The 13,350-nt window shown below is 44.1% G+C and overlaps 1 protein-coding gene across 1 annotated transcript in view; it reads right to left on the reverse strand.

Moving 5' to 3' along the window:
• The window catches only part of PTPRJ (protein tyrosine phosphatase receptor type J), a 171,550-nt gene that overhangs the window by 22,493 nt on the left and 135,707 nt on the right, over window positions 1–13,350 (reverse strand). Inside the window, exons 9-14 of the mRNA XM_049713757.1 lie at window positions 12,721–12,978; window positions 11,688–11,966; window positions 8,885–9,175; window positions 4,909–5,040; window positions 3,123–3,333; window positions 2,884–3,008 (exon numbers count right to left, since the gene is read on the reverse strand). Of these exons, the coding sequence (XP_049569714.1) occupies window positions 2,884–3,008; window positions 3,123–3,333; window positions 4,909–5,040; window positions 8,885–9,175; window positions 11,688–11,966; window positions 12,721–12,978 (1,296 nt within the window). The remainder of the gene's footprint in view (window positions 1–2,883; window positions 3,009–3,122; window positions 3,334–4,908; window positions 5,041–8,884; window positions 9,176–11,687; window positions 11,967–12,720; window positions 12,979–13,350) is intronic.

A 13,350-nucleotide genomic window follows, 5' to 3' on the forward strand; every position in this document is an offset into this window, starting at 1 on the left:
GTTTGATAGAATTCACCTGTGAAGCCATCTGGTCCTGGACTTTTGTTTGTTGGAAGATTTTTAATCACAGTTTGAATTTCAGTGCTTGTGATTGGTCTGTCCATATTTTCTATTTCTTCCTGGTTCAGTCTTGGAAGTTTATACCTTTCTAAGAATTTGTCCATTTCTTCCAGGTTGTCCATTTTATTGGCATGGAGTTGCTTGTAGTAGTCTCTTAGGATGCTTTGTATTTCTACGGTGTCCGTTGTAACTTCTCCTTTTTCATTTCTAATTTTATTGATTTGAGTCCTCTCCCCCTTTTTCTTGATGAGTCTGGCTAATGGTTTATCAATTTTTTTATCTTCTCAAAGAACCAGCTTTTAGTTTTATTGATCTTTGCTACTGTTTTCTTTGTTTCTATTTCATTTATTTCTGCTCTGATCTTTATGATTTCTTTCCTTCTGCTAACTTTGGGTTTTGTTTGTTCTTCTTTCTCTAGTTCCTTTAGGTGTAAGGTTAGATTGTTTATTTGAGATTTTTCTTGTTTCTTGAGGTAGGCTTGTATAGCTATAAACTTCTCTCTTAGAACTGCTTTTGCTGCATCCCATAGGTTTCGGATCGTCGTGTTCTCATTGTCATTTGTCTCTAGGTATTTTTTGATTTCCTCTTTGATTTCTTCAGTGATCTCTTGGTTATTTAGTAACGTATTGCTTAGCCTCCATGTGTTTGTGTTTTTTATGTTTTTTTCCCTGTAATTCATTTCTAATCTCATAGCGTTGTGGTCAGAAAAGATGCTTGATATGTTTTCAATTTTCGTAAATTTACTGAGGCTTAATTTGTGACCCAAGATGTGATCTATCCTAGAGAATATTCCATGCGCACTTGAGAAGAAAGTGTAACCTACTGTTTTTGGATGGAATGTCCTATAAATATCAATTAAGTCTATCAGGTCTATTGTGTCATTTTAAGCTTCTGTTTCCTTATTTTCATTTTGGATGATCTGTCCATTGGTGTTAAGTGAGGTGTTAAAGTCCCCCACTATTATTGTGTTACTGTCGATTTCCTCTTTTATAGCTGTTAGCAGTTGCCTTATGTATTGAGGTGTTCCTATGTTGGCTGCATATATATTTATAATTGTTATATCTTCTTCTTGGATTGATCCCTTGATCATTATGTAGTGTCCTTCCTTGTCTCTTGTAACATTCTTTATTTTAAAGTCTATTTTATCTGATATGAGTATTGCTACTCCAGCTTTCTTCTGATTTCCATCTGCATGGAATATCTTTTTCCATCCCCTCACTTTCAGTCTGAATGTGTCCCTAGGTCTGAAGTGGGTCTCTTGTAGACAGCATATATATGGGTCTTGTTTTTGTATCCATTCAGCAAGCCTGTGTCTTTTGGTTGGAGCATTTAACACATTCATGTTTAAGGTAATTATCAATATGAATGTTCCTATGACCATTTTCTCAATTGTTTTCGGTTTGTTTTTGTAGGTCCTTTTCTTCTCTTCTGTCTCCCACTTAGAGAAGTTCCTTTAGCATTTGTTGTAGAGCTCGTCTTGTGGTGCTGAATTCTCTTAGCTTTTGCTTGTCTGTAAAGCTTTTGATTTCTCCATTGAATCTGAATGAGATCCTTGCTGGGTAGAGTAATCTTGGTTGTAGGTTCTTCCCTTTCATCACTTTATCATGCCACTCCCTTCTGGCTTGTAGAGTTTCTGCTGACAAATCAGCTGCTAACCTTATGGGAGTTCCCTTGTATGTTATTTGTCGTTTTTCCCTTGCTGCTTTCAATATTTTTCTTTGTCTTTAATTTTTGCCAGTTTGATTACTATGTGTCTTGGCATGTTTCCCCTTGGGTTTATCCTGTATGGGACTCTGCGCTTCCTGGACTTGGGTGGCTATTTCCTTTCCCATGTTAGAGAAGTTTTCGACTATAATCTCTTCAAATATTTTCTCTGGTCCTTTCTCTCTCTCTTCTCCTTCTGGGACGCCTATAATGCAAATGTTATTGCGTTTAGTGTTGTCCCAGAGGTCTCTTAGGCTGTCTTCATTTCTTTTCATTCTTTTTTCTTTATTCTGTTCCACAGCAGTGAATTCCACCATTCTGTCTTCCAGGTCACTTATCCGTTCTTCTGCCTCAGTTATTCTGCTATTGATTCCTTCTAGTGTAGTTTTCATTTCAGTTATTGTACTGTTCATCTCTGTTTGTTTGTTCTTTAATTCTTCTAGGTCTGTGTTAAACATTTCTTGCATCTTCTCGATCTTTGCCTCCATTCTTTTTCCGAGGTCCTGGATCATCTTCACTATCATTATTCTGAGTTCTTTTTCTGGAAGGTTGCCTATCTCCACTTCATTTAGTTGTTTTTCTGGGGTTTTATCTTGTTCCATCATCTGGTACATAGCCCTCTGCCTTTTCATCTTGTCTCTCTTTCTGTGAATGTGGTTTTTGTTCCACAGGCTGTGGGATTGTAGATCTTCTTGCTTCTGCTGTCTGCTCTCTCTCAATAAACTTTTTAAAAATAAAATAAAATAAAATGGGAGTTGGACAAGATGATTCCCATGGCTCCTTCTGATCCTAATATTCAAGGGTTCCATACCCTAAAAGTCACATGTGTGTCTGGTACATGGGCACACAAATGACTACACTGAGAAAAAAGGACCAAACAGTGTTTGCCGATTGGAAGTGTAACTGGAATTCAGAGAAGGGAGTGTGGTGGGCGGGGCCTGTGGGGACCTCAGAAGAGGAAGCTGAGCTGGATCCTGATGGCCCAGTGACATCTCAGCTTCTGAGAGGACAGACCAGGCTCTCCTACCCTCCTGGGGGCCCCAGGGAGGTGTGTAGACCCCCATGCTCCTGTGGATACTGGAAGCAAAAAGTCAATGCATTGCTAAGATGCTCTTCTACCTGGATCCTGGGGCAAGAAAACAGCATCTGAGTAGCGACTGAAGGACACGTAGCTCTCAGCCCCGTCTATGAGTCCATCACTGTGAGGGTTGAAGGTAATATTGGTGAAGCCAGCCACAGAAGCCCTGTGGGGTGACAAGAGGAAAGAGGGGTGGCTGAGAAGTGTCTGATGGCCCAGGTACATATAGTTTTGCACTCAGAGGCCCAGCCCCCAAAGGGCAAAAACCACAAGGCATTACCGATAGGAACCCAGAGGTTCCAGCTTCCCGTTGTAATAGCCGTGCGTGGTGGACTCGTTCCCAACATTGATTTCGTATTTCAAGACTTCAGATAAGCCCTGAGAACAGCTCTTTTCTTCTGTTGTTATGAGGTATGTCACATAGGTATCCGAGGCCCCCTTTTTGAAATCTTCGTACGTATATCTCAATACATCTGCTGACGGATGAACAGCTAAGAAAGGCACACGGAAGGAAAGCCATAAGAAAGTGATTGCAGAGATTTAAGTCTCCCTCGTTTCTAAATAATGACCAGGGTGATGGTGGTGACAGCTGCCATCTCTCACGTATGCTCTCTCTGCCAGGTTTTCCTTATATTAAGTTCTAAGAGCTTTACTTACATTAACTCATTTAATCCCCACAATAATCTCATCGCATATGCTTACTACCCCCATTTTACAGGTGGGAAAATTGAGACACAGAAATGTAAAAAGACCTGGGCCCCAAGCTGCACTGCCTACGTGGTAAAGTCGTATTTCTAACCCAGACCACCCGACGCGGAGGGTGTGATCTCATCCATCACAGGCTGGTACTGGTCAGGCTGGTCAGTATGCAATGTCATCTCCCCTGTTCAGCAAAGGTCTGAGCCTGGGATTTGCTGAATACCTTCACAGCAAAATGACTAGGTGTTTGAAACAGACCCAAAACAAAAGACAGAAAGAGAGAGAGAGAGAGAGAGAGATCTCAATGTCTCTTTTTGAGATTTAGCTGCAGGTTTTCAACACCAGCAAATCCCTTGTCTTCCTGGATCCCCGCAGCCCTGACAGTGTGTTTGAGCTCTGTCTTCTTTGGGGAGATGAGGACAGCATCACAGGCTGTGAGACTGGGCAAGGGGGGCACTGCATAATTCACAGTTAAAGAATCACCAAGAACAGCAAAACTCTGCACTTTTTTATTGTTTTGGCCACACCGCACGGCTCGCGGGATCTTATTTCCCCGACCGGGGATTGAACCCGGGCCCCTAGTATTGAAAGCACCGAGTCCTAACCACTGGACTGCCAGGGAATTTCCAAAACTCACCGCTTTAAACCCAGACCTTGGGCAAAGCACCCACACACAGCTAACAAAGACACCCTAAAATCATTCCCGTCTCACTTCCAGGGAATGTAATGGAGCCCTTTAAGGAAAAGCAGCGTTTAATCCACCTCCTCTCTCAGCTATGACAATGCTCTTTGCAAGTTCCCACTACAAATGCAAATCTTTTCCTTTTTTCTTCCAAGAGAAAGTCACCCTTTGAGGATGATTTGTGCGTGCGTGTTCATATGTGTGTGTGTGTGTGTGTGTGTGTGACAAACTTGGTTAAAACTAATATTCTGCCACCTAAAAGACCCTGTGCTGCAAAAGAGATGAAAAACGTAGATCAGAGGTAAGAAAGTCACGGCCATGGGCCAAATCCAGCCAGCCACCCCTTTTGGTAAATACTAGAACAGTCATACTGACTCTTTCTGTATCTTCTATGGCTGCTTTCACACTACAACGGCAAAGTTGAATAGCTGAGAAGGAGACTGTAGGACCTGCAAAACTTAGAATGTTTGCTATCTGGCCCTTTACACTAAGTCTGTCAACCTCTGACCTAGCTCATCAGGCAAATGGCTTACACCCACCCACCCCGGGGCGAGTGCCAAAGCGTGGGTCGCAGTATAAAACCAGACGTGTGTTTGTCTCATGAATGCGTTTCAGTGGGCACATTAATGGTACCCAGTCACGCCATCACCCACTGGCTGTTTAACCCATAATGACCCCTCCTTACCGTCCCCAGTGGTGAGAATGAGAGCGTAGGCTTTGATGGGTCCGTGGCTGGCTTCAAACCCACTGAATTTGACCTTCACAGAATTGTGACTGACAGATGTAATATTAGGGGATCCATCTGGAGAAGGAGGGTCTGAAACAGAACAAAAGAAAACATGATCACCCAACATTTAAAACCACAGGAGCAACAAAATTATGAAGGAGAGGATTTGCTGCAGTGCCCCACTCAAGTTCTGCCCTTGCTCTGGAAGCCGTGTGCTGGGCTCATGCAAAGCAAATCTAGAAGCAAAGGGCAGGGATGGGAACTGGTGGGGAACAAAGATGGCAAGTCCTTGGGGAGCCTGCCTGGCTGACAATGACCCCTTCACTGGGTCCAGCCACATTGCCAGGGTGGCCTCCTGGCAGCCTTGTTTGTAGAAGATAACGTGCCTTTTCTATCTTCCCCCAGTCCCTCCTGACCCAGAGAGCCCAGATTCCTTATTTTGAGAATGGGGGCAGAAGAAGGAGAACAAGACGGAGACTGTGTGGGTAGAACTCCAAGGTGAGAACTTGGGAGCTGAAAGCAGACATCTGTCAGCACATGGACTTGGCCCCAGGACTGGCTGGTCAGAGAGCAATGATGAAGCAGATAGTTACCCAGAAGGAAGCAAAGATGACATGGAGAGAACATACTTTCTCCTGACACCTGGCTGCATGCCGGCTCTGCACCCTTCACACCGAAGTCCTTGATTTTTGCTGGGGTAGGTTTAAAACTCTGCCTAGAGAAATCCAACTGACCCTCTTCCCGGAAACCAGAAAAGCCCACACGGGAACATTCCGTGAGTGGCCTTCATGATCCTGTGCCTCGCCTTTCCCAAGCTAAGTTTGTGAAGCCACTCTCTACATTAACACGAAAGGAAGGAAAAGGTGAATTCAAGATGATCTCTCTCCACACTCTCTCTACCTAAATTGGTCTCCCACATACAGTTTGAGTGTTTCTGTTATTATAACCAAGATGCAGGGAGACTGAGAAAACTAAACTCCAAAAAAAACAAAAGACCATAATACAATTTTCCAAATGTATGCTGTCCAATATGGCAGCCACTAACCACATGTACCCACTGAGCGCTTGAAAGGTGACAGGCCCAAGTTTGGACATAAAGCATCTCATTAATAACTCACTTTATACAAATTACATGTTGGAATGATAACATTTTTAATATACTGAGTTAAATAAAATGTGATCAAAACTCAGATCAAAACTCATTTCAGCTCCTCCTTTTTTTTTTTCCTGGCCATGCCAGCCAGCTTATGGGATCTTAGTTCCCCGACCAGGGATCGAACCCGGGCCCCCAGAAGTGAAAGCAGAGTTCTAACCACTGAACCACCAGGGAATTTCCAGCTGCTCCTTTTTACAGTTTCTTAATGTGGCTCCTAGAAAAGTTTTTATTATACAGGAGGCTCACATGATTTTCTATTGGAAGGCACAGCTCTAAGCCATCCTTCAGCAACCTCTCAAGTAACTGACCGCAGTGGCCACTTGGAGGCGCTGTCCATCGTCTAAGTGTCAGCTGCCTCAACAGACACTTCCTAGCACCAGCTCCCACCCCGTCCACAGCTCTATGCCTTTTAGCGGGCCAGCGAGGAGTCCCCAGCTCCCTGCCCCACGACAGCTCCACCCACCTCAAAGCCTGGAAATCCTTTCCTTCTCACTGCTTATCTCAGTCCTACACTAGAGGGACCTTGCCGGCCACGCTCACCATAGTGTCCCTTACCCGGGCACACAGTAAGCACTCAACAAGTGTTGGCTAAAAGACCATCGCTCCAACTCTCCCCGGTTTACCCATCCCACCAGCACTTCCTGCCTCTCTCAGAGAAAATGCAGCTCCACTTTTATGTTAAATAAAAAAGTATCAAAGTTGTACATTTAAAAAGCTTGCTAAATTTGTACATAAAAATTCATCTGAGGAAAGGGAGCTACAGATTAAAAAGTGAGAGGATCACTGGACTAAATGCTGAGTGGTCATTATCTAACCCTACCACGCACTGCTCAGCTTCAGAAACAACTAACTCTAACAAGCTCCTTCCCTTCACTAGGTACTGTGCTCAGCCCTGGAGATACCGGATCAGATACGGTTTATGTTCCTCAGTGGCTCATACCCACTGAGATGACATCATAAAACAGAGAACTACAAAAAAGTACCCAACAAGGTTCACTGTTTCTATTACACTGTAGAGTGCTGCAGAAACACAAAGGATTGTGACCCAGGGCCATCCTATATAGCTGTGTACCACACAACTCCAAGGAGTCCCACGCGCACAGTAGACTATATGAATGGTGTCCCATGGAACCATGCAGTGCACAACTTGACTAGCCATACATGGCAGCTCTGAAGTGATCTTCCACCTACACTGCCTCATCTAATTTGTATTAACAGTCCTGGAAGGTAGGTATTATTTCCCCTTTTTTACACCTAAGAAAAACAAGGCTCAGAGAGGTTAAGCGGCTTTTCTGAGATCACACAGCTGGTAAAAGGTAGACTTTACAATCAAACCCAGGTCTGCCTAAGTCCAAGGCTCTGTCAGTAGAATCCCTCAGCCATTTTCCAAGTCAGTGTCCCTGAAGTAAGAAGACTTTTCTTCTCACTATTTCAACCAGCAATTCTTTAGAAATTGTTTGGAAACATTCTGATACCCTAAAGGAAATAGTATATCCAGGATTCAAAAAGCACAAAGCAAAACCAACTCCACCAGGTTGACCTAAGACATAATTTTGGCAAAGACACAGGGAGCGAAAGACAGATAAAAATGAAACAAAGAATGAATATAACAAAACAGATACAGACTCATAGATAAAGAAAACAAACTGGTGGTTACCAGTGGGGAGAGGGGAGGGGGGAGGGCAAGACAGGGGTAGGGGTTAAGAGGTACCAACTACTATGTATGAAATAAGTGACAAAGATATACTGTACAGCACAGGGAATACAGCCAATATCGTATAAAAACTTTAAATGCAGTATATCTATAAAAATCATGAATCACTATGTTGTACACCTGAAACTAATATAATATTGTAAATCAACCATATCTCAATTAAAAAAAAAAAAGCAAAGAAGTAATTTTTTCCAAGTTCAAAATAAAAGGTGGTCATGAAAAGATTAACTAGGGGGATCTCTTGTGAATGATCCCATTTCCCAAAACAGCTGGGGAGCTTATTAATACAGATTCTAGGGAAATATGAATCTTGACTGAATATCTATCTGATAATAGTAAAAAAAAAAAAAAAAAAGAAAGAAAAAAAAAAGGATCGTTGGGAGTGCCCTGGTGGCCTAGTAGTTAGGATTCCGGGCTTTCACTCCTGTGGCCCAGGTTCAATCCCTGGTCGGGGAACTGAGATCTTGCAAGCCATGCAGCATGGACAAAAAAAAAAAAGTATTGTTAAATTTTTAAGGGTAATGTCAATAGTAATGTGGTTATGTTTGAAAGAAAGGGAAAAGGAGTCCCTGTCTTTCAGCAATACATACTGAAAAACTTACAAATAAAACTATAGAATAACCAGGACTGGTCTCAAAGAAGTCCAATAAGGGAGGAGGGGATATAAATGAAAAAGATTGGTCAAATGCTCACAAATGTTCAACTGAGTGCTGATGGGTACGTGGATCCCACTACACTGTCCTTTGCTTTTGTGTATATTTGAACATTTTAGGGGAACTTACTTAAAAGAAAAGGTGGCAACAAATTATTCTGTAAAACGAAGGAAACTTTTGGAATGTAAAATATTCCCTCTCACTAGATTTCTATAGATTATACAGATTCTATAGAATATATAGACTAGATTTCTGTAGAATTGGGTTAACAGTCCGTGCCAACAAAAACAAATATTTTTGGATAAATTTTTTTTAGAAACAGGTTTCTAGGCCACACTTGCAGAGCCTCTGGGTCAGCTTTCCAAGGTGACCACAATGTCACCTGGCCACCCTGCCCTCCCTGAAGCCCACCTGTGATGCCAGTGAGGCAGGTGTTTTGGGTGGGCGATGCTGTCTTGTTACAGGACCGGGCAGTGATGGTGATGTTGTACAAGGTAGAAAAATTCAAATATGTGACTTCCGTCCTGTACTCAGAGCCGTTCTCCGAGGAGCAGCTCTCCAGGTTCGTCATATTCTCCCAGTCTCCGTGGCTGACCTCCAGCTCGAAGCCTGTGTTGATGCCGAAAGGGCAGGCCCACTTGAGGACCAAGGTTGGCTCTTTGGGGACCACTTCACAGTGGAAGGAGGTTACTGGTGCAGGGTCTGCAAGGCAAGAACAGCACATCATGAGATTCTTAGACTTTTTTTGTTTTTTTTTGCTGTACGCGGGCCTCTCACTGTTGTGGCCTCTCCCCTTGCAGAGCACAGGCTCCGGACGTGCAGGCTCAGCAGCCATGGCTCACGGGCCCAGCCGCTCCGCGGCATGTGGGATCTTCCCAGACCAGGGCACGAACCCGCGTCCCCTGCATCGGCAGGCGGACTCTCAACCGCTGCGCCACCAGGGAAGCCCAATTCTTGGACTTTTGCCTTTGCAAATACTGAAACTTGGGGAGCAGGAGGTTCCTGGCCCGTTGGTGATAAGGAGACAGCCATGGAGCCTGACAGAAGAGGCAGAGGCTGACCTTGAATAGGGCCTTACTGAACTGTGTGACCTTGGGTCAGTCCCCCAACCGTTCTGAGCCTCAACTGCAGGGCTGTCTCAGGATTAAATGAAACAGTGGCTGTCAGGGTCCAGGCTGGAAGAGCACAGGGCTCCATGAGAGGTAGCGACAATACAGTGGAGGCGGTAGCAACTTCTTCGCCTGCGTCACCTCATTTTGGGGCCCACTTGATAATCCTTCTGGAAGAGGCAGGGTTAATATTGTCCTATTTTGCAGATGAATCAACTGAGGCTTAGAGAGATTAAGCAATTTGCTAAAGATGACATGGCTGGTCAGTGGCGAAGCCAAAACTGGATCTCAGGTTTTCTAAATCCAAGTCCAGCGTGTTTTCTACACATACAACAGGCTAAATAATCAATGGTAAACGGTATCGGTTTCTTCATCTCTAAAATGTGGTGTTATTTGTCTCTACCTATCTGAGGGCCAACAGCGTTTTATTGAGGGCCAACAAAAAACTGATGTAAATGGGAAACTCTGTATTTATGTACCGGGGGTGGGAGGAGTATTATCATGACTTTAATGTTGCAGTGTTTAAAAGCAGGAGAAGGTTGTAAAGAGTCCCCTAGTGCAACGCCCACATTCTCCACCTGAGGCCAGGAAAGGTAACCTGCCCAATGCATACCTACTCCCACTGTTCCTGTTCCACCCATCCCCACTCATAAAGGCTCACAGATATCCTTCTTCTGCTATAGGCTACAATAATTGTAGCTAAGATAAACATTAGCAATGGAAGCCACCCAAATACCAAAGATCAGAGTCTAGACCTGGTGAATGAAGCTTGAGTTAGCAGAAGGGACTCAAAGCTGCAGGGATCCCTTTAGCCACTCCATGTGAAAACTCAGAGGTCATCAAGGTTCCAGCTCCTACACTACCAGGGAGGCTGATCCGATGAGACCCCTGTTCCCCTTCCAAATCAGCTTAAACACATTTGAATGGCTTGGTCTAAGGAAGGGAGGAAGCAGGTGCAAAGAGGGTAGGGAGTAGGGTGCTACACAGACACAGAGGTGATAAAGGCCCCACGATCGGGCTTCCCTGGTGGTGCAGTGGTTGAGAGTCTGCCTGCGATGCAGGGGACACGGGTTTGTGCCCCGGTCCAGGAAGATCCCACGTGCTGCGGAGCGGCTGGGCCCGTGAGCCATGGCCGCTGAGCCTGCGCATCTGGAGCCTGTGCTCCGCAATGGGAGAGGCCACAACAGTGAGAGGCCCGCGTACCGCAAAAAACAACAAACAAACAAACAAACAAAATAAAGGCCCCACGATCAAAACTGTCAGCAGAAGTACTCACAGTCGTCCACAAAACATTCCCCGGATTACTCTCTGAAAGTTCCCTCAGTTAAACACAGGGCTCTTCTTCCCTTTAAAAGATCACACCTTTTGCATCGAGACATTCAGGATCAAGAAAGGCAGAAAAGCTGGGCATCCATTTTAACCATATCCTTTCCGTCTTCTTCAGCGTAAAAGCCAAACTATGAGCTATAGGCCCGGACGTCATCCACGCCCTGGCCCATCACCTCTTGCATCTTGGGCCTCAACTCCTCCCCCTCCCCCTCTTGCTCCCATGGATCCACCTCTGCCACCCCGACCTCCTGCTCTTTCTTCAATACAGCAGGCACGCTCCAGGCTCGGCACCCCAGCACTGGCTGCCCCTCTGCCTGTAATGCTCTACGTCCCAACATTCACATGGCCTGCTTTACACCCTTCAAGTCTTTGCTCAAAAGTCACCTTTTCAATGAAGCCTTCCCAAGATAAACATCTCATTTCCCCCGTCCTTGTTTATTCCCCCCTCCTTAGTAATCATCAACTGATAACCTATTTATCTTGTTTATTATGTCTTCCCTACCAGAATAAAAGTTCCAGAAAGGCAGGGACTTGTCTGTGTCCTTTAACAGTGCCTGGCATATAGTACATGCTCAATACATATCTGTTGAATGAATAAATGATGCGGGCAGCAAGATAGCACTAATTAGCATCTGAGCTAATAGGATGCTCAGAGAGCTTGGGGTCTGTTATCACACACCACACAAAAGCTAATCAACTAGAGTTTATTTCAAGAACCTATGTGCAAGGCCAGCATCACACAAGAAGGAGTCCAAGAGGCACGTGGGACTACTCACCTGTACAGAATGACTGCCAGCCAGGTGCCAGTGACTCGGTGACATTCCCCACCTGTGTGAAGATCTCTATGGTGTATGAGGAGCCAGGTGTTAACTCGGTGACTGTAGCATAGGTGATGCCGATGCCTGTGACTATTTGTGTGGCCTTGCTGGCATTTCCATCCTGCTCCATAAGAAGGCGGTAGGTGTACCTGGAAGAGGCTTCATCAAAGTTCTGCCAGTTTAAGGTTGCTGCTGTGGTGTTGGTCCTTACTTCAATGTTGGACACATTGCTGGGCCCTTAGTTTTTTTTTTTTAAAAAAAAAAAAAAAGCACGGATTAGCTTGAACCATTTTATTATTTGCATGTAAAAATAGCCAGAAAATTAATTAAATTTAATTTAATAAAAATAGCCTGGCTCCTTTTGGGAAAGAATAAATTAAGCTAATGTTTGCTGGACTCGAAAGATGGAACGCTTCCCAAAAAAGACATTCAGAAAATAATTATACAGATTAAATCTCAAAAGAATGAAAGTTTTTCAGGCTTCTTTTAATAATTTATCTGAAATATGTTTTCAAGATATAATTTCTATCTGTTTTTGAAATATGATTAACGAAAGAGAAAAACATATGAAAAAGGCATTATGAACTACCATTTCTACCATATATTTAGGTCAAATATTACCAAAGTACTTCTCTCACTTTTGCATGCAAAGCGCCTCATTTGGGCTGCATCTTCCAAAGCCAACATGACAGGGTGACCCTCCTCTAGTCTGTATTCCAGACTAGAGAATGAATAGTCATGTTTTCCATGCTTATGGGATCCCTTTCTGCTTCAGAAGACAATTCCAAGTTCACATGGCTCAGCGCCAAGTGCTCCAAGAGCACAGAAGAACATTTGCTGAGGCCCATGTTTTCAGCTTACACAGTTTCACATTCTACCTGGAGCCCAGAAACACAAGAGCCTCTTATTCCATCATTTAACCAATGCTTACTTCCCATCCTCCAAGTGAAAGGGAGAATACTCCCTTAGGAGGGTGTTCTAAGACACTTACGTGTGTACTGTGCAGTGGAGCTGGAGTTCCCCTGGGAATTGTTCATTTTGGGGAAGATTGTGATGTTATATAAGGTGCCCGGGATCAGGCCCCCGAGAGTGATTTCTTCATGAGAACTATTTGTCTGGTTAGAGCTGTGCTCAGACTGTATCACTACACAGTAGATGTACCCAGTAACATTGTCTGTATTCCGCCACTCCAACTGCATGTCGGTTGTGGTGACATTAACCACACGGATATCAACCACTGCACTGTTGTCTGGTCAGAGGAAAGGAAGAAAAAAGGAAGTCTATTAATGACCATCATAACGTCCAGCCTTTTTCCAAAGAGTCTGACAAGAGAACTTGCTCTTTTGCCATCAAACCCTCAAATGAGTTCACACAGGGCAAACTCTAAAACTTAGGTGAGGAACACACACACTCAGTTCTTTCCAGAATTTTGGCTCTTCTGTAACACAGATGAACTTACCAGCTTATCCTATCATTTTCTGGTCTTTTGCTTTTGTCATAGAGATGCCCCCTTTGGGGGTCTTCTGGGGTGGAAATCATGGCCAGTTTCTTGATCTGAGTGCTAGTGACCAGATGGGTATTGTTTGTGAAGATTCATCAAACTATGCACTTAGGATGTGTG

This window comes from Orcinus orca, chromosome 8, assembly GCF_937001465.1.
Source record: "Orcinus orca chromosome 8, mOrcOrc1.1, whole genome shotgun sequence".
Taxonomy (NCBI): domain Eukaryota; kingdom Metazoa; phylum Chordata; class Mammalia; order Artiodactyla; family Delphinidae; genus Orcinus; species Orcinus orca.